Source organism: Neodiprion pinetum, chromosome 1 (assembly GCF_021155775.2).
Source record: "Neodiprion pinetum isolate iyNeoPine1 chromosome 1, iyNeoPine1.2, whole genome shotgun sequence".
Lineage (NCBI taxonomy): Eukaryota > Metazoa > Arthropoda > Insecta > Hymenoptera > Diprionidae > Neodiprion > Neodiprion pinetum.
Window position 1 is genome coordinate 36773960 of NC_060232.1, and position 27754 is coordinate 36801713.

At 39.2% G+C, this 27754-nt stretch overlaps 2 protein-coding genes across 2 annotated transcripts; one reads left to right on the plus strand and one right to left on the minus strand.

Moving 5' to 3' along the window:
* Nucleotides 1–459: 459 nt before the first annotated feature.
* Nucleotides 460–3431, minus strand: LOC124225044 (dnaJ homolog subfamily B member 13). Its single transcript, XM_046637453.2, has 6 exons — nucleotides 3364–3431; nucleotides 2325–2546; nucleotides 2098–2242; nucleotides 1572–1749; nucleotides 1169–1340; nucleotides 460–763 (listed from the first exon to the last, which is right to left on the minus strand). Exons 1-6 carry the CDS (start codon nucleotides 3429–3431, stop codon nucleotides 460–462), a joined length of 1089 nt encoding a protein of 362 aa, XP_046493409.1.
* A 5652-nt stretch (nucleotides 3432–9083) lies between these two features.
* On the plus strand, nucleotides 9084–27658 carry LOC124225041 (uncharacterized). Its single transcript, XM_046637450.2, has 6 exons — nucleotides 9084–11919; nucleotides 14865–15181; nucleotides 16666–16890; nucleotides 18976–19087; nucleotides 19362–19540; nucleotides 20425–27658. Exons 1-6 carry the CDS (start codon nucleotides 11736–11738, stop codon nucleotides 21082–21084), a joined length of 1677 nt encoding a protein of 558 aa, XP_046493406.1. The 5' UTR covers nucleotides 9084–11735; the 3' UTR covers nucleotides 21085–27658.
* The last annotated feature ends 96 nt before the right edge of the window (nucleotides 27659–27754 follow it).

Genomic DNA, 27754 nt, shown 5'->3' on the forward strand with positions numbered 1-27754 from the left:
AGGCTAAAGTTTTATAGTCCATAAATTAAACGATGTGCCGGTAACTCGGTCTCTAACGGTTGGAAAATTCAATTTTGTAACGAGTTTTCTCGCGCTGAATTATTACGCAGATTTCGAAGTTGGAAACGACGCTTTTTTATCGATTCAAAATTCTTGAATCGAGAATAAATTCGAACAGCCAAAATCAATTTAGAAACAAATGACAATTGACATAAAACTTCACGAAAATATGAAACCTATAATCTCCTGTACTTGCCCATTGACCAAAAAGACATAAAAATAAATGGTATACTCGAATAAATACTGATTTATTTGAATTTGCCTCCAAGTAAAAACATGTTACAGAATACAAATTATCGAGATTTACAGCACGAGCACCTGACTGTGCAATTTCGAGTACGATGCGCAAACTGAGCGGCGATACGCGAGCGATTCAAATATATTAAACAGCATCGGCAATCACGGATTGCAGATATCTCTGAGCTGTCGTTTCTCGTCGTCATCCGACTCTCTGCGTAAAGGAATGTCCGAATCGATGTTCCTCCGGAGTTTATCGGCCAAAATAAGTCGCTGAATATACTCTGCGTCGCCCTTCTCGCCGCCAGCTGACGATACTCTGAATGCCTTCTTGACGTAATTCTTACTCGAGTTCGGCATGTAGGCGGGAAACTCGATGTTGAATCGTATAATAAGATCGCCCCTTTCCTTCGGGTTTTCCACCAACGGCAACCCCTCACCGATCACCAATTTTTCGTAACCTGGCCTTGTATCGATTAAAACGTCTTGAGAGGTAAAAAAATAAAAAATAAAAAAATAAAAAAAGAACAAACAGAAAATTGGCGATTGCATCGATGTACTATTTTGTAATAAATTTTTCGAACAAAAAACAACCTCGGAGATTTGTACAAAAGAAAATGTGTCGGTCCACCTGGTAGGTTGTGAAAACCTTGAATCAAGACGAGCGTAATTAGTCCTTGCCGATGGGATAATTAATTAGAGCTCACAACCCCCCGAAGCACTCTAAAAGCAGTAATTTGACGAACCATTAGACGCGGGGCTAAAAGTGCAGGAAGGAATAATTGTACAAGAGCAGAATGCACACGCCAGAGGAATACGTAATATTTATGCAACAAAACGGATAGAAGAAATAAAGGTGTGGCCCGCTTACGAGACGACGGAAGTTATGGGCACCCGAAGAATCCTCTCGTCGATTGTGTTAACCGTGACGATGAAGCCAGTCAGGGCTTCGCGAAGAAAGACATCGACGATCATTAGGAGATTGGAACCGTCTCTGACGAAGGTGTCGTGAGGACGGTCCTCGGTTACGAAGATGATGTCGGCTGGTGTGGAGCGAAAAATAGAGGGCCGATTTCGCCTGCGTTTCGGCTTAATCGAACGATGGAAATTCGGGGTGGACGAAGGGAGGCGAAGGGAAAATCGAACTGCATTGTTCTGCGGTTTGAACGGGAAACGAGCCGGCTGCGAAACGTCGCTGAATCGCTGATTAACCCCCTTCAACCGACCCTCGCCCACCCGGTGAGATACGTAACGAATCGATATCGCCAATCTACCGGGTATTTTCGTAGGACCTTGGTCGCCCTCTTCGGGAAACAGGATCTCCGTCCCCGAGGGAAGCCCCGGCTTTATCGGGATGGTCAGAATTTTCTCCCTCGGTACCGTGGCCGACTTACCGTCCCCCGATAGGACTAATCTCTGGATCTTCATCTTCTTCACTCCTCCGAAGAATACCTGAAATATACGTACGAAGTTCGAACTACCGATCAATTCGATTCACAGGCTCTCGCAGACGTGCGCTTGTCGGAGTCGAACAAGGGGTTGCGCTTTGTTAAAGAAGACCGAAACCTGCCGCCACTTTGCACAATTTTTTCACTCTGATTTTCTGTACAGCTTATCAAAGACTTGGCGAGTTGAAATTATTTTTTTTAGAATCTGAAGACTGGTCCAAGTGTAACGAAGAACGCGAACAACGTTCCACGCGCGTACTTCTTCCCCTTCGTTGGTGTATACGTATAAATAAAGCTACCAATCAACTACCACCAAATGAAATAGATAATTGATAAGGGGGAAGAAAAAAACCTCATTCAAAGTAAGTAAAAGGGGTTTAATGAGCGGCTCCTCCTTGCGCTTGATTCCTCTTCCTTCGGGCAACTCGTAGAGAGGTAAAGGATTGGCGAGAACGTCAAGGAGGTCGGCGTACGGACTGGAAGTGCCGAAAAAATCCCTGGGCGCGAAAAAAAAATCAATACGGTGTATCCACGTGGAGGGGGTGTATCGGCATGGCGTAGAATGCGGGAAATTTTAACCTGTAGGTCCTGAGGGGATCACCGTGGAAAACGTAAGGCTGGATGTAGTCTTGGGGGCCGGGAACTCCCCTCTTCAATCCCTCCTCGCCGTACTGATCGTAGATTGCTCTTTTGAACGGATCTGAAAGTACATCGTAAGCCTCGGCGATCAGGCTGAAGACCGCTTGAACGCCCCTGTCTTTTTGTCTTTCCGGATTATAATGAATTGCCAATCTCCGAAACCTTGATCAATAATTATGAAGTGATATCGAGGTGTTATAAGCGATTTCTTTCCTTTCAACGTCCGGAAGAACGAAATATTTGGTTTCACATTTATTTCTGTATATATGTACTATGGTGGCTCTTATTTTGGTCATGTTGGAATTTCTTCTCTCTCTCTCACCCCTCAAACATATGTAGAAAAAAATCTGGTTCAATCCCAGAATTTTTCCGATAACTCTAACACTGGAAAAGTGTATGCATTTGAAATTTTTCTGAAAGAAAGCTGTTTGTTACTTTGAAACTATAGATTATAAAAATATTTTATTTTACTATTTTGTAAGAAATCTAATGCTCTACAAAAAAGATCTGTTGGAAAAATTTTCATGCGTCTAATATTTATCACGTCATCAGCGAAGAACTGTCTTCATTTTTTCGATAATAACGTGGTAAATATTAGATTTATGAAAATTTTACAACAGATCTTTCTTACGGAAGATTAAATTACCTATAAAATAGTCACGGGAAATTTTTTTACAATGTATAGTTTTAAAGTAATTACCATTTTCCTTAAAAAAAAAAAAAAAAAATTCAAACGCTTGACCTAGATAAGAACCACCCTAATATGTATGTACATGTGAAAAGGGTAAAATTTTACCAATATTTTGAAAGCTTGGAAGATATTTTATGTTTCCTAAAATCAAGGTTAACAATATTGTTGGACGAGTTTCTTTCAGTTTTCCAAAAGCTTCTTAAAAATTATCCGAAACACTCTGATCTTTTTTGAATGGAAAAATTGTTATTTTAACCAAGCAGTAAATTGATCGACAAACTATCTTACGCCTTTTTTATTTCCAAATCGGTGGAATTTTTCTTCAACGACAAAACGCCGTAGTAGTCTATTCCCATTTCATCACATTCGCATCTGCCGCGACAAGCCATTACGAGTATTTAAAAATGTCAAAACCGCGTGTTTATATTTCTGGATTACGTATATTTTCCGCGCCTTCATTTTTTTTTGATCTTTTCTTTGTCGCGTGGCGGACCGAAGAAGCTCGGGTCACTGAACTCTGCCGCGTAACGAACGTCATTGGTCCTCGTAACGAGCTTGGATTGTTTTTCTCTGAAGCGTTAGAAGAAGACGGCGAGATCGCGAAGCTGTATCGATATGGGAAAAAGATTGTTTATCACAGCCATCTTTGAGGTGAGCTTAAGCCGCTTGACGACGAAAATCTGACAGTGTAGGAAAGATCGTTCAATTTTTTTCAACAACTGCACTCTCTCCAACAACGAAATAGTGTAATCGTATATTATAGCTGTAATATATACATATGCACAACGTTTGCCATTATACATAATTAATAATGTCCATCGTTCCTTTAAAACACAATTGTTAAACGCTGAGTAACAATACGCCGGAAAGAAAACCGACGCTTATTCTCGCCCCGGGGTTATTCGTGACGGTGAAATATCACCCCGGCGTCATGGAAAGATACGGTCTTATCACCAGCATCGTGGGAAGAGGTAAGAAAACCCTTCGTTAACCCCGGATTTTATCTTTCTGCCATTTCTCACCCGAGGAAAATTGGCACGTGATTTGAAAAATTGGCGAGAAAGAAAACGTTGCATAATTTAATCAAATCCGCGAAGCTCTCTTCTCGATCTCTCTCTCTCTCTCTCTCTCTTTCATCAAACACTCAAACATCCGACTTCCCGGCAGCGGAGAAGGAAAATTCACCCCCGGAAAATGGCCTCCAGCAGCGGGGAAAATCCTCCTCGTCGCCGTTGCACCCGCTGCAAAAATGCAGTCCGACGAGACCGACGACGACGGATCAGCTCGTGAGTATCCTCGAGGAAAACGGCGGAAGGACCGATGGTCCTTCGAGCAGGAAAACGATTTGCCTGGAGTCGAAGCCGCCCCGACGACGAGAGTCAAACCCGATCGGAAACATCCTCCAGGTCCATCTTCAACGCGGCGGAGAAATCGCGGCGAAATACGGAGGCGTTGGAAGCTCCGCTGGCAAACAGAAGATACCGAGACCCGCCAACGCCTTCATGCTCTTCGCTAACGAGTGGCGGAAAAAATTGGCCATACAAAATCCTAGGGAGTCGAACAAGGACATCAGTGTCAGGTTTGTACGAAATATGTACGGTGTATCGCATTGTTGGCGAGGCTGACCGTTCTTCTCGTTTCAGGGCCATTCATGCGATACAATGTTGCGCGGTATACGATCCAGAGTCATTTTATTCGTCCCTGTTTTCCAAAGCTTGAGCAAATCTTGTTTTTTTTATGTCTATTTTATAAAAATTCTCTACAGATCTCGATTATCCAGGGACGTATTCTCGAAAGTTGTATTTAAAAATTTTGCACTTTTCAAAGAGAGCATTTTTCAAATCTCAAATTACCGTATTGATGTCAAGTGATTCCTCGAAAAACGGTTGAAAATCATTTTAAAATCGTTCGAAACCGGAGAAGGTCGTTTAAAATAACGGTGAAGGGTGCATAAAATGACTGGATATCTTTGAAAACGAGATGATCCGAAATCGGTGAGATGATGAAAAAAAATCTTGCCAATATCGCTTGTCACTTAATCTGTGAGTGGAATAGATCCTCGGTTTTCGATAAGAGAAAAAATTTTATCAGCGCACATCGCGCAATGAGGCTGCGGACAAAAGATTAGGTTTTTTTTTTTTTTGAAAATATCGCGACGTCGATACCGGGACAAATTGCACATTGTAATAGCCGCAGCTGTAATCTTGAGGTGTCCGTAGTTCTACTTTGCAAGGCTGTAACAATGGCCGCGGAGTCTGCAGATATCTGTGCAGATCTATTGTTGGATGACTTGACGAGATGAGCAATTAATCCCCTCAAGCGGGAATATAACTGCTCCCGATGTCTTCGGAGTCCTTTCAGACGACTTCTCGTTCCAGATTTTCCGCCGATGGGAATATTCCGGACAGGCTGTGACTCGCGGAATCTTAGGAGTTATATATTTGGATCGTATTATTGCACGGTTGGCATTTAGACGGCGGTTAATGACGCACGGAGCACGCCTTCGAGTAGCTTTGATCGTTCGCGTGGAAACGGTTCGACTAGTTTACTCGACAATCAATTAATCGGACTGTATCAATGGAACGAATCGATGTAATCGATACAGCCGAATTAATTCACTGGAACTAGATTTACCTTTCGCTCAAGCGTTAATTCGGTATTCTATATCGGGATCAGGGAGGACACTGATTTTCAACATTACACGGTAGCGCCGAAAGGTAAAAGCTGAGAAGTCGGTGGTCGAATGAAAATGTTTTACAACAACTGTGAGAAAAATCGATATTGTCATTGCAGGTTTTTGGATAAATTTTATACGTATACTTGACGATATTTTCCCCTCTTTCGCCTGTGTGAAACGAAAGTTTCTTATCGCGTTCCGGCCGCGTCCGCAAAGATCAATCCACACCGAAGATAACGCGACGATACGGGCGATCAACCCCCCTAAAAAATGTTAAAAATAGAAGCTAAACAATTGCGTTCGGAGTGCCAAAGTGCAGAGTTAAACTCAGCCGTAGTTTAGGGGGAAAAATGGATTTCTCTATCAACCTTTCTCGCCCAACTTGACTAATTCCCAGTCTGAAACTGCATAAAAATTGTGCCAAGAAAACCTCTAAATTTTTCACCCCTTGAAAAGCGATTGCGTATGGTTTTGGTCAACGAGTGGATTTTTGAAATCCGCTCGATCGCAAGGTGAAAGAAAGGGAATCGAAGTACCTACTAAATAAAGCTCACCATCGGGGTGAAAAATCGACATTGAATACTCGCGGCTGCAAAGCAGTTTCTCTGCTAATCACGCCGATGGTTACGCATGGGAATAAAGCCTGAAAAAATGTACGAGAAGCAGAGATTGAATCTTGGTAAGCCCCTCTGCAGCTTCCGGTTCCCTTGAACAACCGGAAAGAATGCCGTACAAATAAGTCGGTTTCGTACCCGACTTGACAATTTTGTTATTATCAGAAACGTTGTTTTTTTTTTTTTTTTTTGTCTATAAACTTAATTCCGGTTCAATGTGCGCGAAATTTTTCGTGCGCCAATTTTGAAAGGGAGAAAATTTCAAGTATACCGAAAGTCGTGACATGGGACTGGTATGTATGTATGTATGTATGTATGTGTGTGTAAGTTGTGACAAGGAAATGAAAAAAGTTTTCTTTCACGGACCGGAGCGTAAAGGCAATGAGAACGATGGCAATCAACAGATGTTTGAATTTATAGGTTGGGCGTCTTGTGGAAGAACATGGCCAAGGGGATCAAGGAGAAATATTTCGCCCTGGCGCGGGAAGTCGATGCGGAGCACAAGCGGAAGTATCCCGGTGAGAAATTGCGCGCCTAACAAACTATGACAAAAGTATAATCGTGCCCATATTGTACAATATCTCACAAGTTCGTAACAATTGTCGAGCATTCTTAGTGCCATATGTGACCGTAAATTATAATTCGCGATAGAGAGTGTGAATGTGGAAAAAATTTTTTTTAAAAAAAAACAACATTTTTTCGTATAAATTTCAAACGCGGTGTACGTATAATAGATTTTACATATTTCGATTATATCGCGTACGTGAGTCTGAAATTGAATTCTTTGAAGAAAGGGATAAACAAAAATGAACGTAAGCCCCCGGGGTGATAATATCTTCTACTTCGTTTTGGAATATGACAAATACACTGAACAGGAAATTAGAATTTCACTCAGCCATGCACGGTTTGAAAGGAAATCAAAAGAAGTCTTAGATTACATATACAGTCTGCGGTTACGAGGAAAAAAATGGTGTAAGATAAAATTAAAAAAAAAAAAGAAAGAAATAAAACCGAAAGACGATCGATCAAATCCATAGTGCACGCGGTGCTTGTCGATAATTAAATATCTCAAATACTTTCGGTAAATGGAAAATGGTCAACGTAATAAAAACCGACACAGCACGTCGAGTGCATACAGATACGAGATACGCATAGGATATTACAAGCGTATACCGTAACACTAGATCAGAAACAACGCGTGTGACAAAGGGTGTTGCGAAGGGAAGTGAGAAAGAGATAAAAAAAATTTTTTTTAAAAAAACCGTACACAGGTACGACGCCAACTCCATTGAAGAAAAAAAAAAAAACAAACAGGGTCCGACAACGGGGAAAAAAAAGCACCCTGCAAAATCAATGAGATAAAACCGAAACTAGAAAACGAATAAAAAAAAGGGTTGTTGTTGTTCTTTTTTTGTTTTTTTTTCTGTTTTTTTTTTATTCTTTGACTCGACACATGCACGAGTCGACGTGAGGCGGTTAGACGCGATCGCGACCGTCACCCCCTTCTGTACTGCAGAAGCCCGTTCCTCATACATATATCTATGTATATCTATGTAACTCACATGTCCTTCCACACACACACACACACACACACACACACACACACACACACACACACACGCAGCAACACGCAGAGTCCTCCGTCGATCCGCAGGCGGTGATCCGTCTCGCCTAACGTAACGATGATCTTGGCGGGGGAGGGAAAGGCAAGGGTGGAGGAGGGCGGGATGCGAAACGAGTGGAAAAGGTGAGGACGGAAGAAGAATGGTGGGAGGAGGGTGAGGGGGGGGGGGAGGGCCACTGCGAAGGGTGTCGGATCGAAGTGCATGGCATAAGGCAACAGAGACGTCAGACCCTCCTAGGCACTGGGTATTAAGGTGGAAACGCACACATAGACGGAGAAGGCGGTAGGGCAGGGGGCGACGTTCGACGAGGTGAGGACTTCCCCGAAGGGTAGGTGGGGTCGCGGCGTTGGCGAGAGAGAGAGAGAGAGAGGGAGGGAGAGAAGGGCCGGCGCACATCGACGTGGATAAGCCGAGTGGCGAGGGGCGCGGGGGCGGAAGAGGGAAGAGGGCGACGGTCGAAGGTATTGATTGCGTCGCGGCGTCCCGGCGTCGCGGTTTTAAGGCCGCAACACGGCGAAACGTGCGCCTACATCGTCGTCACCTAGATTATATACGGGGTGTACCCTGCGGTACGGCATGCCAAGCGTAACGGACGAAACGTGGCAAAAGTTGATTATAATTACTATTGCTTGGATATTTGACGCGTTGCAAGTGTAACATTGATAACAGCACGGCGACGTTGGATGTAATTTTACATGTATTGTAGAAAATGAACGAAGACAACGGTAGCGGCTTGTTGTTTGTTATCGCGACGCGTGCTTCGACGACGGCGTATACGCGTGCGTATGCATACGCAACTTACGTACGTATGCATACACGATACACCGTCAGAACAATCTCTCCCGACTCGCCCGCATGCCGCGTCCCTTCGAATTCTCCGTCGGACGTAGCGCAGCGTCAGGTAATTAGGCTGATACACCTACATGCGCGTAAAAACTTATACGCCTATCCGCATACCCTCTCCGTCGCGTTACACGCAGCGTTCGGGTTCAACGGACATCTGTCATTACGGACGGCTTCGGCCGGTCTAATCGCGCGACCGTTCCGCGTAGTAGCCTCGGAGGCGACGCGACGGGAGGAAGGATGGATAACGGAAGAGAGCCGAAAGCTCGACGGCGTCGCGGCAAGGCCGCCGGCGCAGTAGCCGCTGGATTCGTCGTCAGGTACGCGGCGTCGCCTTTCGACGTCGACCCTAGTCGCGGGGGACACGCAGTCCGATCCCGCCAGCCCGCGACCCCGAGTCGAAGGGGACGAAGGGACGCTCCTCGGTTCCTCGGCGCGAAAACGCGATGACACCGGATCCGCGTGGCACTCAGGGGATGCAGACACTCGCGATATTCCTCTTCTTCTTCTTCTTCACCTGAGAGGATTGTGCCGAAAGACGAACGGACGGACGGACGGACGGATAGACAGACGGACGGATAGATAGATAGATAGATAGATATATAGATTGAGAGAGAGAGAGACAGGAAAGGAAGGAGGGAGGGCGGAGGGTGAAGAGGTGGCGCTTTGCGGAAACGGGGAGGAGCGGAGTTAACCTGCTGCACTTTTTTGTCGAGCTGCGATTGTAAAAAAATCCGCGCGCGTTTATTGACGGGTTGCTTTACCACCTGCACGCGGGGCATCGACTAACGTAACACCAGGCCAAGAGGGAGCGGAAAACTAGACGGAATAATTCCGGTTGTTCGACACCCTGTTTGTTATTTTTGTTGTACGATAAGCCGGACGCGGAGGGGACGGTGATAGGTGTTTTATTTTTTCTTGTTTTCTTTTTTTTTTTCACCAAACTCTTTTCGCAAAGAACTATAATATTGCAACGCGACACGGGATTTACCCTGTTACTATCATGGATGGATGAGGCCTCGATTCGAAAGTGGTTTTTCGTCAAGAGGAAACGGAAGAAGAGGATGAAAGAATCGACCTTGATTATCGTCGTACGCACTGGCGTAAACACGGATCGTTATAACCTGACCGATAGAATTATTGTTATAAAATGAAGAACTTGTGCAGATACACGTACTAATCGAACTATATAAACGTGTAATGGAACACCGAACAATTTTATCCGAAAATTGAATTATACCGTACATATATATATACATATACATATATATACATATGTGTGTGTGTGTGTGTGTGTGTATGTACACGTATACCCATATGGCATGTATTGCTGTAAGAAAAAGTAATAACACCAATGATAATAACAACGGTGATAAAGTTCGTTTCGTCTGACCTGAACGTGTGACAATCGTGTCAAAGATTTGAAAACACGATGCAGGGGATATTTGTTAAGAGTAAGGAGTACGATCGTTTCAGTAACGATGAACATTTAACGGACCAACACTCAGAAGAACGATCAACTCCTCTCGGACGAATAATAATAGTGTTAAATTTTAACCATTATTGTTACACCGGGTGTCGACGCTTAAATACACCTGATTCATATTCCATGTGACTCGTGAGCAGCTAATTGCGCGACAGCGATGCGTTGCGTCTGTTAATTTCGCAGCTGTCATTTCAAAGATCGTTTTAAACGGACAAGAAAAAAAAAAAAAAAACGCGAGTATAAGAGGAGAAAACTTCCCGCCAAGCAGTTGACCGATTTTTGGTCTTCCTTGTAAAATATATGTACGTATACACGTATACGTGTACAGTTTTTTTTCTTTTCGTTTGTGGCCAACTGCTCCGTTAAGTAGGAGCGAGTGATAAAGAGGCAGAGAAAGCTGTGCGAATAGGAGAAGCGGGAGAATTGAGAGAAAAACGGAGCGAAGTAAATTTTGAATTTCGAACACGAGAATGCATCCGCGCTGTTTTTGTTTGGGTGAAATTTTCAAAAATCGAAGGAGAAATATTTAGCTTGCGTAAACACAGCCGCGTATCCTGTATATCCGCGTGTAAAATACGGTTTTTAAAAATTGTATAAAGACAATATATACATATAATTAGGCGGTAGTGTACACAAAAAAAAAAAAACAAATTAATAAAGTAAAAAAGGATATACACTTTGGTCTTCCCTTAAAGAGTTACGAATACATTATATAAATACATACGTGCGTGACCGAGAATATATTGAGCAAGTGTTTGAGAGAAGAGAAGAGAAGGAGTGAAAGAAAAAAAAAAAAGAAAGAAAAAGTAAACAATCGAGGAAACGTAATTAAGAACACTGCAACGTTTAGAAAAGTGGCCAACGTTATAACTCTTCCATGATAAATTATAGAAAAATAACCCTAATGAATGTCTAAAAGTATATATAATATAATAATCCAAAGTAAATCAAAGTAATGTAAGAGGAAAAAAAAAAAAAAAGACAATGAAACAAACAAATTTTAATAAATGTTTTTGAAACGTGTAGAGAATGAAACGGTTTTTGTTGTTTTTTCGAATATAAAAATTTGAAGGTAAAAAGAAAAATTGTTACAGACATATAATTGATCTAAATTATTGAATATAAAATCAGAATACAATATATGTATACATACATATTATATATATACATACATGCATACATATATATATATATATATATATAAATATCTATACACTGTGCTAATAAAATAACGAAAAAAAAAAAAAAAAAAATCATAGCGACATTAATAATAAAACGAAGCTAAAGGAAAGAAAGAAAAAAATGAAAAGAAAACAATCGCCTCGACCGAAGTAAATCAAAATCATTCCGTACTCTGTGCACCATATAATATTGCAATACACATATATGTATATAGTGCAGAGAAGGTGAAAAAGATGGATTGCTGCAACTACGTGCAGCCTTACAACAGTGGCACCGGACACTTTTACCATCAACAAAATCATTTCTATTATGAAAATATGAACGCGTACGCGTCCTACAACGGCAGCATGACTCCGGGATCGAATGCGATCGAAACAAACGTCCGATACAATCGACTACCACCTGCATATCCGACAGGTAGATGAGAACCATTCCGTTCGTTTCACCTATTTTCGTACACACACACACACACACACTGACAATGAGTAACGTAGCCTGCACTCGCTTTATTATACCTGCACGACAAAACTATCCCGCAGTGGAAATTCCGCACTGCACTTACACTATCATCATGCGTGTAACATCCGACGCACGTGCGACTGCGTCCTACGGGATGGCCACACACCTGGAAAACCTGGAAAACCTGGAAACGTCAGGGAAGTTTTTTATTTGGTCATGAAAAGAACTTAAAATATCGGTTTTCTGCGATGGGAATCAGAAATGATTTATCGACCCAACAAGGTTACTTTTTTTTTCGTCGGGAAAAGAAATTAGCATAGACTGACGTTTTTTCTACAATTATATTTATCTTCCAATTCGAATTGAATTTTAACCGAGCACAGAGTCGATAAGCCGATTCGATAACGATTCAGGGTTCACTAACTAGGAGTGGGGAAATGTCTGGGAAAACTGGTTCTCAGGTCCTGGAAAAGCCGGAAATGTCGGGGAAATTTTCAACTTGGTCATGGAAAGCAAAGTGAGAATATCGGGGTTCCGTCTTCTGTCTGTAACCGAGTTTACTTTTTTTTCGTCGAGAAAAGAAATCAGCATAAGCTGACGTTTTTTCTACAATTATATTTATCTTCCAATTCGAATTGAATTTTAACCGAGCACAGAGTTAATAATCCGAACGATTCAGGGTTCACTAACTTACCAGGAGTGGGAAAGTGTCGGGGAAAACTGGGGTTTAGGTCCTGGAAAATTTATAAATGTCGCGGAATAGTTTTCCCAAAGATCTTTTCGCGGCCACCCTGACTCCGAATGCGGTATTCGCCTCGTACGAATAAAGTACGTCTTCGTACACCTGTTCGTCCGTGCGATATCCTGCGTGGGTGTTGGTGGGTCTGCAGGCCGACAAACACTCGCTCAGCTGGCTGCAGCGTAACAACGCTGCCGCACGATCCATACACCTTGGATCCATACCGCCCCATCTCGACGCCCGCAAACCCTTATCTTCGCCGTTGACCCAGACGTCGGAAATTTATTCTCCTTCCATTTACCCCGCGCGAGTTATCGTCGACTCAGCTGCTTGCGTGGATGCGGAAGTTTCGAATTCCTCCGCGTTACGCCTTACTTCTCAACTTTCCTCCGATGCGTATCGATAGATTATAAGAATTCCGCGGGGCTTTTTGTTGAATTCACGTTGTCCGGTCAAATATCCGGTGGAAATGACCACTGAGCTAATAATAATCGATGCCCATCGATCGATCGATCCGAAAAAAATTATCGAACGCGACTCGCTTGAATCGATAAAAAGTTATCGATTAATCGATTGTTTCGTAGTCTTTTCAAACGGTGCATGTGAAACCGTAATTTCGTAAATTTCGGAATGTAGTCTTAATTACGAAAAAGTTTTTTCATGACTTGCAGTTTCGTTTAAGATAATTTTCAATTCCAGGTGAAAATATTCATTTATATTTCAATTATTGTACATCGGATAGGTATTTTAGTAAGTAAGACAACGGTGATAATTGGTACTTTAATCACGTAAATTGATATTGCATTGAATCGTTCATGGGAATGAAAAACAAAAACCGATTGTTAGAAAAAATAATCGATTATATCCGATTAATCGATTAGTTTTGGTCCTTCTTAATCTTCGCGCGCCTACAGTTTTAAGGCTGAAACTGTTCCAATGCAAGTGTAATTCCTCTTTGTCGTAATTTAATTGTTGAAATTTACTGCATCGGTAGTTATTGACCTCCAAAATTTGACAAATCGTTGGATTTGTGACTTTCCGTAACGCGGTGCCGCCTTTTTTCTATTTTCAAAAATTTCGGTTACCGCACTGTACGATTTTTTTTTTACCAAATTTACGCACCAGTCGATTCACTTCGCGAAGTCAGTCGGTCAGACCGGAACGAAATGATGCGAGAAAGCTTGATCACCCGTAACATCGCGGCTATCCAATTATCGTAATATCCATTATTGACCCACTGCAACGCGTCTCTGAGTTTCTACCCGGTACGTTGAACGCGTGCTAGCAGCACCGATACGACGGTAAATTATTCGCCGTAGAAGATTCGCATGTGCGGTAGAACTCGTCGCGTCTGGACGAAGGTTTCATTAAATCAATGATAAAACCCTCCTCGCTATGGTCCGTTCGACAGAAGATGTACAGCGTGTGAAATTCATCCCCCTCGATCGAATTATCGACGAGGGCAGATTTCATGCGAAAAGGGTAGAATGGTACAAAGGGAAAATAGTGGTGAACTAACGAGAAATTTTACCACGTGCGCTGACACAGCGAATTCAGTCCTGAATCACAGGAGCTGGGAAGTATTTACAAGACACGTGATGCTCGCTTTGCCAATAATCTGACGCCTAGCCAACTCGGTATAGTCGAAGAACGAATGTCTCCCCCGGCATATCGATAAGTTCCGATGGTCAAAGGACACGGCAAGGTCGTTACGGGCTATTTTAGCCGGAAGCCCTAACGACTTCCGGATTCACCCTTAACGCCGAAGGCCTTGTTGCGTAAATGCATGCATGGGTTGCATCGGGTGGGGATCGAAACTTGGAAGGGTTGTTGTTTCGAATGGCCGTTACATCGAAATTTCCAACATTCGAAAGGAAAATAACGAACGATGAATTGTTCAAAAATAAAGATTTCAACAAAACGACGAAAGAAGAATTGTTCGAAGATCAAGATTCCAAACAATTCTCTTTCGTTACCTTATTTTCTATTTACGTTTGAAATTCCGATACAACAGCCATTGGAAATATCGACCCTTTCAAGTTTCGAGCCCCGACCCGTTGCACCGCAGACGGAGAGTTTATAAGAAGACGTAAAAGGACCGCGCCGGATGTACGTAGGTTGTTGAAAATGAAACGGGAGTATAAAGCGTTTCGTCGTATTTCAGATTACGTTTACAACCCGAAAGAGGCGAGGCTGCGAAAGGCGATGAGGGAACAAAGCAGGGAGCTTTCGCGGCAGTCGATTCTCCAGACGGCGATCGCCTCGGCGGCTTCGAGTGGAAACGGATCGGGGAGCGGAGCCGTGACGTCTTCGAGTTTCCTGAACCACCCCCTGAGCTGTTCCTCGTCCTCGACGGGAGGGACGGCTTCGCCCCTGCAAAACGGCAGCCCGTCGGTGAATTCCGGGCGTATTATCAACCCCTGGTTCCCCGTCGGCCCTGCCTCGTCGTCGGCGCATTTAAAACCCATTATCTCGCCGAGGGTGGGTACTCGATAGAATTACCGAACCCGGCATAAATTTCATCGGGCAAAACGTTGCGTCACGGAGCTTCAATTCTAAAACGCTCGGACGACGGCGGCGTGTTGACTTTCACTTGAATCCGATCCCCGTAACGCCTTTTCCACCACGGAAGCAGAACCAGTATATATATATATATAATAAAACATGTGTGTATGTCGGGGTGGTCCAAAAAAATTCAAAATTTGTTTGTTTTCTTTTTTTCTCAAAGTCACACGTTTAATAGTTGTAGGTCGAGGAAGTAAATTGCCTGTTATATTTTAGCCCTTAATGTTATTGTTTAGTGATTTCTGAACTCAATTTATCAATTTCCACTTGATTAACACACGAATATAATTTTAGTTGCTTATTAATCTTGTAGCTCGATAACGAGGCAATTTATACAAGTGCCCGAGGCATATTTTTGGAGAGAATTCAATGCTCCGCAATATGTGTCTCAAATAATTTTCTGGTAACTCAACTCTTTGAAAAATTATTCAAGGTTAAAGTTGAAATCATCGAAAAATTCGCATCCTCCGAGATTAACAGCGAAAATACTAGACTTATTACCAAAATGTTGTCGGTTTTTTTTTTTTTTTTTTTTAAAGCATTTCGATTGATACAAATTCACGTCATTCAATTAATTTTCAACTTGAGCAAATTTATTGTACAATTATTACAAGCAATAATATGTAATTCATGTAATTCCACTTTGAAAGCACCTTTTTTTTTTTTTTACCAAAAACATAAATTTGCTCTAGTTGAAAATTAATTGAATAACACGATTCTATAGCGGTTGAAATGCTTTACAAAGTAAAAGAAAAACAGACAATATTTTGTAATAAGTCTAGTAAAGATGAAGCTTAGCTTTTGAAAGAGTATAACTTTTGACAGAGTCAAGTCGTCGTAAAAGTATAAGAAACCTTTTTCGCGGAGCATTGAATTCTTTGCAAAAATATTTATCGGACATTTATGTACATTGCCTCGTTACTGAACTACAAAATTCAGATATAACTAAAATTATTTTCGCGCGTTAATTAAATGGAAAATATTAACATCAGAGGCTCAAATTACAAGAGGGGTTTTATTTTCTATTTCTACAACTATTAGACGTGCGATTTTGGGGAAAAAAAATGCCCATTTTTTTGGACCACCGTAATAAATATATATATATATATATATATGTATACTTCTGCTTTCTCCCGGGTCATTTTCCAGTCCCGATTACACGTACAATGTCAAAAAACTCACGGTGCCAATAAAATTCCACACCGATTAGTGTAAAATTAAACATCATCGGATATTTTCGGTGTTACAATTTAACACCGAATTTCTAACATCGTGACACAAAGTCTCACTGTTTGTAATTTTCGTCCATCCTTCGCCGTTGCCCGATCTATCCGTATCCGCGTATATACGTAAGCGGTCCAACGACGTTCCGGCTCATCGTCACTTCTCGAAACTTCCAGATGATGGCGGCACACCAACGGACTTTGGAAAAGACCAAGGAGGCGATGCGGAAGCAGGTGGAATGCGCGGCTTCCGGCGTTTTCTCCTCCGGAGGTGCGGCCAACCCCTCATCGGGTTCCGGGTACCCCGGAGAATTTGGGAGTCGCAATTCCCCCGCGACTAGTGCCAACGATTACTGCATCATCGCCGAGTTTGGAGAAGGCCAGAAGTGGCATCCTTATCAGGTGAGTCCGGACCCTTGGACCTCGGTGCGATAACCGCAAGTAGCTTCGAGTCACCGACGTATCGTATTCGAGCCTCTGATTTCAGAGAAAAATACGACTGACAGTGAGTCAGCTGACACGACAGCTGACGAATGGTTCAGAAATTTCGAGCATACTCACAAAGGTCGATTCATTTTTCGGGATCGATTCGGCCAAGCTTGAATCCAGACGCGTGCACTGAGAGAAATTTTTAATTTACGGTCACCGCTCGGTCCTTAATTATTTTCATTTCTTATCACCTCGTTTTTCGTAATTCCAACAATATTCAAACAGTTTTTTTAACGATACCTGCCTTACTCAACTTTTCTAGTTACTGTAACAAATGAAATTTTTCTCAGTGCGAGATACGCGCTCGGAAAATCGAATCCCGAGACGAAGATCTGACGCAATTACCTCCGAACGAATCGTCATGTTGACTCTGCCACCCAGGGTCGAATAATTTGGGCACAAGTTTCGGGATCGGCGACCCCGAAAATGCGCGTGCAGGGGCGAATTTCGCGTCGATACAATGACTTCTATTATTTTAGCCGGCCTTCTCTCGCTTTCCACGGCAGTCTGCAAGTGGGAGGAAGAAGCGCACGACGACCCTTAAGATTCAATATCGTGGTCACGAAACCAGAACTGTACATCGATTTAATTTTCAAACGCGCTGGACTAAAATTGTCCCCCGTATAGAAACGCGATAACGTGTACATTTGGACGTTCTTTCTTTCTCTTTTCTTTTTTTTTTTTTTTTTATTTTCAAGGGTGGCGCACGCGGTTAAAAATCGGTTCGTCAGTTTGTCAGTTTTGTTATTTCTCGTTGTTTTCATCATGGTCGACTTTCACCGGGGCTAGAATCACCATTTGTCTCTCGGGTTATGCCACGCGTATAATTGCGGTGTAATAAATTTAACGGTACCGCCTCTCCCGAGTAGGTACTAACGTAACATCGTACAAGATGACGATATTTCGGAAGCTCCACGTGTCAAAAGTGACGAGACGACGCCGACGAGCACAGAAGTAAAGTCTATGTACCAATTATACCCGTATGAACTGGGCGAAATGCGTTATGTTATTAGGTACGTATCGTCACAAGCTATATTTGAGACTGTAAATTCATTCTCCAACGGTTTTAAAATATACGCCCAGGTACGACACCGTTCACGGATCCGTCCGTTTATTTTTCGAGTTTAGACGTTACACTCGCTGTTTTATATTCATCGCACGTAGATGGATCATATACCGCATATACCACGTATGCCTGTGCGCACAGGGCACAGTTATTGCTCCCATCGGTTCCTGAATTCCTCCAATTTGAAGAACAGTCGGTGGTTTTTTTTTTTTTTTCTTTAAGGTTCAGGGTTTTGAACACCGTGCGATCCATGGATTTAAAAACTAGATCGCGTTCTTCGTTCGTTAAAATTGGGTAGGGGTAAAAAATTACACCGACGATGAGAGAAAAAAGTCGTCCAATCAACTTAATGCTCGTTCACGGGCGGCAAAATGAACATTTATTTGAGTCGATTCGAATTTAAATAGTCCAGTTAGACCAATAGATATTGAATTGACAGATATATGTTCTGAGTGTATAGAATTTCTGATTAATAGAAGGACTTTCATAGAAGGAAAAATCTTATTCGTAGAATTTAAAAATGTGATAAGTTCAAGTACAAAAAATTAAAAACACGAAAATTCGAAATACAGAAAATTCAAGACATGAACCGGCAAAATCGAGGATCTGTATACGATTTTATATTACGCAGAGGACTTCTGGCGATTCTAGAGTTTGTTATTCTGTATTCTGACCTTTCTAATCTTTGACTTCTCCATTTTTCGTCTCCCAACATTTTTAATTTTCTATGCATAAAGTTTTTGCCTCCTCAAAGATTCGATATTTCGATCCTTCGATTTTCCATCCTTCTACATTTTTACCCAAACCATAAAAATCGACTCTCGTCAAGTACCGATCTCCTACACGACGTATAATATATACACGCAGCGTATAATCTACGAGTCCTGCGATGAGAAACGGTGGTTGAAGAACTATGGTTTGTCTGTTCCAAGAACGGAGGGAATCCTTATCACGGTCGAGGAGGAGCCGCGATGCCAAAGGTGGGCCTACATCCGAACGCAAACGTTCACGGACCTTGGACACAGTTCTGTGGTCTCCCTCTGCGTAAGTACACAGTATGGAATGCCCCTTACATTCGGCTAGATACGTTACGTACATCAAAGTATGTATTTTGTTGGAGTTCCGCAGTTCGATAGAAGTCGACGTACGTTTAGTGTTGTCCACGTTACACGTATTACACGAACTGGTTACGATAGATACGCTTGCACCGCAAGCTCTTCAACGGTATATAATATATAAAATAACGTCAGTGCTGCAGTTCGGTGAATAAATAATCGAAGTTACTACCTACGGGCATATTAACGCCGATTTATTGCAGAGACGTCAGCCGTTCAGAACCCGGTGATACGGCCATCGAGACAGATGGTTTTCCTCCAAGAACAACAGAGTCAACACTGCAACGCCTTTACCGACGAAATGCAAATGTCCTACGTCCAGGCCAAGATGGAACCAAATCACAGGCTGCATCTGGCGTATTCCGGCCAAGGGGATCCTCAGGTAGACTTACAGTGCCATGGAGAGCATTAATATTTACCGTTATGGGGGTAGTTTCACCTATCGATGACTTTTTTTTTTTTTATAATTTCTTCGTTTTTCATTATAAAATTTACTCGACAGCTTGAGAAATTTTTCGCACGCAAAGTAAAATACCGAACATTTATTTTGTTCTTTTTTTTATGGTAAATTTCGCTGGTATTGCCGCCTGAAGTTACCTCTAGTTGAAGTATTAAATTTTAACCTTCAAGTATTTGAAAGAAAAAAACAAAGAAATTATTAAAAAGTTCACTCGTCGCTATAGCCTGAAGCAGAATTATATAAATTCGATAAAAAAAAAAAAAAACAGTAAAATGGCGAATCCTTGAAATTTTCGACCTCTGTTTCTTCGATCTAAATTGTTGAAATAACGGATTGAATATTGATAAATAATTTGGATGGTACTTCAGGCTATCGCTATACACGTGCAGAATAAGCCATAAAAATTTCAGCTCGATGAGTGCAATAGCTTTTCTTTTTTTTTTTTTTCTCTTGTAGAATGTCAGTCAGATTTAAATACACGTATGAGTAACTTCGGGCAGTCGTACCGTCGAGATCTATCGTCAAAAACGATGAAAACAATTTTCCGTGTTATTTTATAACTTCCTCTATTACGTGTAAAAAAATTCGAAATTATTAAATAAATTTTACCTCGAAAAGAAAAGAAAATTATCAAAAAAAGTCATAGAGTTTGGCGACTACCCTTTTACACGTTCCGCCCCGATTGAGGGTTGATAAAAATTGGCGACGCGTCAGTCTGAAACAATGCGACACGATATGTTAGAAAGCAGGTAAAATAGACGATCCTCGAATAATTGACTAGCAATATCGTTAATAATTCGCATCAGGTAAAAGCTTCCGTATCGCCGGCGCAAATACAGCAACATCAGCAACAGCAACAGCAGCAACATCAGCATCGGCTCCAGCACGAGGAGGTTAACGAATGCGGCGAAGCGTCTCAGGTTTGGGATTCCGAAGCGACGGCTGGATCATCCTCTGGTGTGGCCGGCGTCTCGAATATCATCGACGATCAGACTCCTCAGGATCAGGACGAGGAGGACGGTTCTCGGCAGACTAGCGAGGTCCGGGAAGAGGCGGCGAGGCAAAAGCCGATAAACGGCAACAAGCAGCCGCTCCCGGGTTTCCACCAGGCGTTCGGCTCGACGGAAATCGGCCGTTTCTCCAGGTCCGAATTCTTCGCGAACATGGTCGGCGACGGCAGCAACGTAAGTAGCAACAGAGGTAATCCTCAGCAGCAGCAGCAGCGGCAGGTTTCCCCCGACTGCGATTTGAAAGGCAACGCGATCGGCCGATCGTCGTCCGCTTTTTTCAACTCGCAACAATCTAACCATCATGGCCCGGGTGTCAGCAGCTTCGGTAACATCAATAACTTTGGTAACGTCGCGCTTGCCGCCTATTACAACGACATACGAAGCCCCGCGAATCCCGTCGTCGCGAACCCTCGCTGGCACAGTCCTTACGTTGGCGTTATAGGTAGCGAAATTTAACCGCGAATGTTGTACGTTGTAGATGCGCCGTAATTATACATTCGTATATATATATTATATAAATTATATTATATACATAGGTATATAGTGAATTATTCCAATTGTTATATGAAATTCGTATACTACTATTACCATTATTATTATTATTATTATTATTATTATTATTATTATTATTATTATTATTATTATTGTGATTGTGATTATTATTGTCATTATTACGGTCGTTGTTGATATCATTATCATTATCATTATTATTGTTATTGTTGTTATTATTATTACCAATGCCAATATTTTCATCATCTTACATATGTTGTGTACGTATGTATATACGATATATTATTTATATACGTATATATTATGATATATAGGTGAATATCGATTGATTATAGGATACATATATGTACATATATATATGTATAATATATGTATATGTACGTACAATCCAATGATGTAATATGTGACGCAGAAGAAACAATAACAACAATAATAACAATATTCGATCGATTTTCAAGCCATTATCAGAATAAATACACATATAATATATACATAATATATATGTATATATATATATATATATATTATACGCATAACATATTAAAAGAGTGAGAGAAATGAAAAAAAGGGAAGGAAAAAAGAACAGAGCAAAGAAAAAGTACGTGTGAGAGTATATAGATATAATAATCGAGAAATTTCAATTAGTTATCAAAATTGTGCCTTTGGATGGACTGGATATCTTAAGTATTATTATTATGATTATTATTATTATTATTATTATTATACTTATTTCATTCTTCATCATCTGCTATGTATATGTATATACATACATGTAGCATTTACCTGTGCCATGGTCTTTACTATAATATTATTCCTGTATTTGTTTAAATACTACATAACCTATTAGGTAATATTATTCTTATTCTTACTGCCATCTTCATTATATCACCGTATGATTATTCAGATTATCATTATTAGCAGCATCATCATCGTCATCGTCATCATACTTGATCATTGATCATACCACTACTATTACTACTATTAATATCGATACCACTACATACTATTATTCTTAAATATAGACAATTAATTAGCATAATGGGAGTTAACCGATAGACATCCACCTCTTATGTCTCGGCTTTTCCATTGTAGGTATAAAAACGCACTTACATACATATACGTATCATACGTCCCAGCGCTATCTACCTATCTGGAAACTTAATTAAATTATCGATTATGTCTCGTAGAAGTATAGGTGTATACATACATACATACAGAGTTAAATTTCTAACGACTGCACGCTCCGTCGTTTGATAAATTAAGTCTAACGCGCACGCGCTACGATCCGAGGTTATCAGTTTGCCAGGGCGGCCAACCGTATCTGACCTCAAAAACTTTGACAGCTGTGAACTGAGCACAGCTGCCACCGACAGTGGTAAAAATTTTTTAGGTTAGACAGTTGGTCACCCTGGCAAGCTGTTAATCTCGTGTCGTAGCGCATGCGCATTGTAATTTAGCAGACTCCGGACAATACGGTCATTAGGGATTCAAGACTAGAAGAAAAAGAAAAACAAATTTCTTCAAAACTGTCTTCACCGTTATAAATTCTTCCATATATATACAGCATAGATTCGTTATATAACGTATTACGTGTGCATCGTAAGTAGTTTAATGTAACACGTATGGTATATACGTGTATACATACCTATAAGTAGTACGTGGTGTATAGATGATCCTTTTACAATAATAGTTGTAAATAGAAAGGTTCATCGATTTTTTTTTTTTTTTTTTTTACCGTTTTATGAAAAAAGGAAGGGTAGAAAAAAACAAATGTTATACGGAGAAGAATTGAATAATCTTTGAAAGTCGATTTTACATCGAAACTTTGATACACGATCGCTAATATAACAACGTAGTCCAGTACTTATTTGTATATGTCACAATTGGGATTACAGCAGCCCGAGGTATATAGATAGGTAGATAGATGGTTACGTGGATAGATAGACAATTACCCATACCCGTATGATATAAGGAAAATAATAACGATAATAACAACAATGATAACTTATTCAAAACGAAAAAAAATAAAAAATAAACAAAAAAAAATACCAATAATTACTATTCTATGCCAGTATATAATAGCAAAAAATGATTATTATTATATATGCATATATACATACACACACATATATATATATATATATATATATATATACATGTATATATATATATATATATTAAATTTTTAAAAACATAATTGAAACAAATCAAACTTTAACAATGCATGCATGTGTATTGTCTCGTACGTTACGTATTATTATATTATACACATAAAGATAATCAAAAACCAAAAAAAAAAAAAACTACACCAAAAAAAAAAAAAAAGTTGATAAAAAAAAGTAAGAATTCTGTATATGTTAACAACTTGTCATTGTTAATATATTGATATATAAATTAATATTATTCATTATTGAAATGATTAAATATGTGATATTGAGTAGATATATTATATATACATATATTATAATACGATATATAGATTCATATTACGTGAATGTTATTATAATAATAATTCTAATAATAATAATAACAACAACAATAATATAGGCAATTATATATATATACATATAGCGTACCGCGGAGGATGATAGAGGAAGGATTATATATCTTGTGAAAAGAAATTGAAAAAAATATCTACATGTAAGCATGTATAAACGAAAGTCCTATATCTATAACAAAAGTATGATTAACGAGAAAGAAAGACGAACAAAAGGAGGAAAGAAAGAAAAAAAATTGGAAAAAAAATCCAAAAATCAAAAAAAAAAAAAGCGGGAAGTTTTGAAGAAAATTATAAAAAAAAGGAATCGTTAATTTATCATTATTCGTAAAGATTCATGCTAGATCGATCACCCATCACGTACCTATAATGGGACCAAAAATTTAATTTACCTTCGCATTTCCAATGCCCATCATCGTCGCATGTTCGTCGTATAAATATGACATGACTTATATAATTATAATCACATTACGCTGTCATTTTTATTCCTTAATAATTGTTTCACTTCTTGTCTTATTATTTTCATCTATGCTTTCTTACTGCTTATAAGTTATTAGCCGCAATAATTTCATACGAGTTTTAACTTTTTTTTTTTTGTTCTTTTTTGTGTCAATTATGCTTATGACGAATTTATGCTATTCCGCATTCCTTGTATCCTTATAAATATACATCCTATAATTGAGCTTCGTCATTCGTATATAATATATCATTCTAGCTTTTAATTTAATAGTTCTTTGTTAAATTAATATATATAAAAGTTGATCTCACGGTGAAGTGGAATAAAAATTCTAACAACTATAACTTCTCATCGCATTATAAATATACATTATATACGTCCATGTAGAATTTTCTTAAAAACCATAAACAAAGAATGAACGAAAAGAAACAAAGAAAAAATAAATAAAAATCACTCGGACGCAATTTTTTCTTTTCTACCGCGTGTGCAAGCGATAATTTTTTTTAACGCATAAACAGACGAGACAAAAAGTATACACGCGGATATAAAAACCCCGAGTAACGATTTCAATTTTCCTGATCTTATCACTGAATCTGCTGTTGTAGCTTCGCGAATAAAAGATTCAAACTCCGTTTATCCCAAATATCGATTTGTCTGTAGATTACAAAACTGTGTCATCGAGACGTTTTTATAGATTTCACTCATTGTCAGTTGCACGTCACGATGTTCGGGATTGATGTTCTAATTCATATCTCTGTAATTATTACTTGCGATACTCCAGGAGTAGTATAAAAGAAATGAAACCAAGAGTTGATGAAAAAAAAGTAAATAAATAAATAAATATATATATTATACAATTATATTAAAAGATAAAGTTAGATGAAAATTTAAGAAAGTGAAGCACTTCCAGTTACTTAATTATTCACAATTCAACCGATAAAATTAACGCTCGATCGTTTCCGTATGAAATACACATTATATAATATGATAAACCGCAGAATATAGAAGTACAATGAATGAATGTTTGTGTAATCGGTAAACCGCATTTATAATTCCATTGAAAAAAAACAAAAAGAATAACATGGAATTAATTATCTGAATTTATTAAACGTCAGTTTGTTTTTTTCCTTTATTCTGTTCTTATTTCTGTAATCCTAGAAGCCTTTATTTCACTGCAGAAGATAAACGCTCGATCTTAATAATATATAATATTCAGATTTCAATGAAATACAGACAAGAAAACAGCATCGATCGAACGATTTTCTCTCTCAGAGTCAAATAATTCCGTAATTACAATGAACAAAATAATATATGCAAATTATAAATTACCAATTAGTCGATTCACGAAATTTAATAATTACGGTAATTAACTCATACTTTTTTCGTTTCATAGTCACGAAAACGTTCCGCTTCTCTTCCAATTCATTTCATTTATCCACTTATCGTTGTAGCTAGTCAAGTTCAACGCCAAAGATTCAAGGCTGAGTAGAAATAAATTTATCCAGATATTAACGATAGTAAACCGACACGGGGAAAATGCATTCAAGCTTCCTATAAAATATAACGACGAGCGATTCAAAATTATGGAATTATTCATCGAATACTCGCGCTTTCTGCACATTGCTTGAAATATTATTATTATTATTATTATTATTATTATTATTATTATTATTATTATTATTATTATTATTTGAAGAATTCCTTCACCATAATTAGAACTTAAATTTTTTCGTTGTCTAATCAATCGAAAAAATTGTTCGTAGCGTAGTGTTAATTAGTCTCTTGTTATACTAGTATTAGATCGTGTTTTTCGAACTGTAGGATAAAGCAATCAGTTTTCTTTTTTCATTCTTTTCTCTATGTATTACTTTATTGTTATTCTACTTTTGTATAATCTTAATATCATCGTTAATTCTTTTGACAATTCCTTAGAGCGTAAAATAAATCATTTTCTTACTTTCGTTTTATTGTAATACGGGAATTGATTGACGCATGATACATTCAATTGTGGATTCTTCGTCATTTGAGAAAAAATCCAAAATTCTAGTGACTCGGATCATAGTCGATCGTTCAACAATGCTAATACAGCATTACTACTAGCGATCTCAGAGGATTTGAATTTACAGACACAAACACACTCAACACACCCAGTCACATGATTACGACCGTCTATCACTCTGTTCAATTTTGAATAACACACGTAAAGGGAACTCGAACAAACACAATGCTAATCAAACACGACACCGTCGTCGAGAAATTTCTAATACTTCTAATACGCGAGAAGAAAGAAGTAATTTCCAGCAATAGTAATGAGAGAAAATTCTCTATTCTCTCGCTCTTTCTCTCTCCGATATTTATCATCGCTATAAGATTTATAATTTTTGTTTAAATATTCGCAAGTTTAATTTTTGTTACAAACAGAATTTTCGGTTAATATGATATCGTTGGTTAATATTGTATCCGCATTATTGTTTATCTACTAAACGTATGTTCTTTTTTTCTCTTCTTCTTCTTCTTTTTCTCTTTCCTGCAGTAAAAAATATATCTATTTCAAGCGCTTACACGTTACACTCAACGATTGATCGATTGTACGAAAAGACGTGTACCGTTTTCTGCGTCGTTTGTTAATTGCAAAGAAATTCATCTATTTTTAAGATCGATTGAACCGCCGTTTTCGATATATAAATAACGGAGTTTAAAATCTGCCAGGCGTTTTTTTTTTTTTTTTGCTCGGTTCTTTTTCAAACAAATCGGTATCCTTTTCCCCCCCAACTTTCTCACTGCTGTCAGAGTAAATTGTTGTTTTCATAAGGATTTTGTGTCGTTTGAAATTGAAGACGAAAAATTTTCCAAATTCTGCAAGTTCATTCGCGAATTCGCCCGGTTAGACAAAATCATCGGTAACTTTGAAATACGTATAGGTATTATATATATATATATATACATAGATAATCCCAGTTATTACAGTTGTTCCGTCGGCGTGGCTCGATAAATCATTTTCATATATATACATACATATATCTATGCACTATTGTTCTGAAAGTAGGTATATGTAAATATGTACTGTGATAGATTTGATCGGTACGAGGCGTTGGAGTTTAGGTGAAATTTTCGCGGATATGTATATAAGTTTCTGAGGCGCGTTATATTTTATATCTTGCCATGGCAAGTGCGATCTTTTCGTACAATTGAACAATACGATATACGATACGGAACATCGGATTTTCGAAAGCCAATTTAACGAGCGTATATAAACTGCAAAAACATTTCAGACTAATTATACGCGTTATAAACACACATATATATATATATATATATTAAACAATAATATGCGGATATAATTAAACCCTGTATTCTGTCAGATAACAAACAAAGAAAACAAACAGCAACAAATCTTCCTCCGATATTATATAAGAAATATCCAATTAGGAAAATAAAATTATTACGGTGGAAGATGTGTTATATTATTACTATTACTATTACTATTACTATTATTATTATTATTATTATTATTATTATCATCATCAAATTATTGAGAAATAAACGTTTATATATATAGAAACCGATACATTTTATGATATCAATTTTCCTTCTATTTCCCCGTCAGAATATTCCCGAAGCCTATCTTCCCGCTCCCGTCTTCCCATTTTCTCCTACTGGCC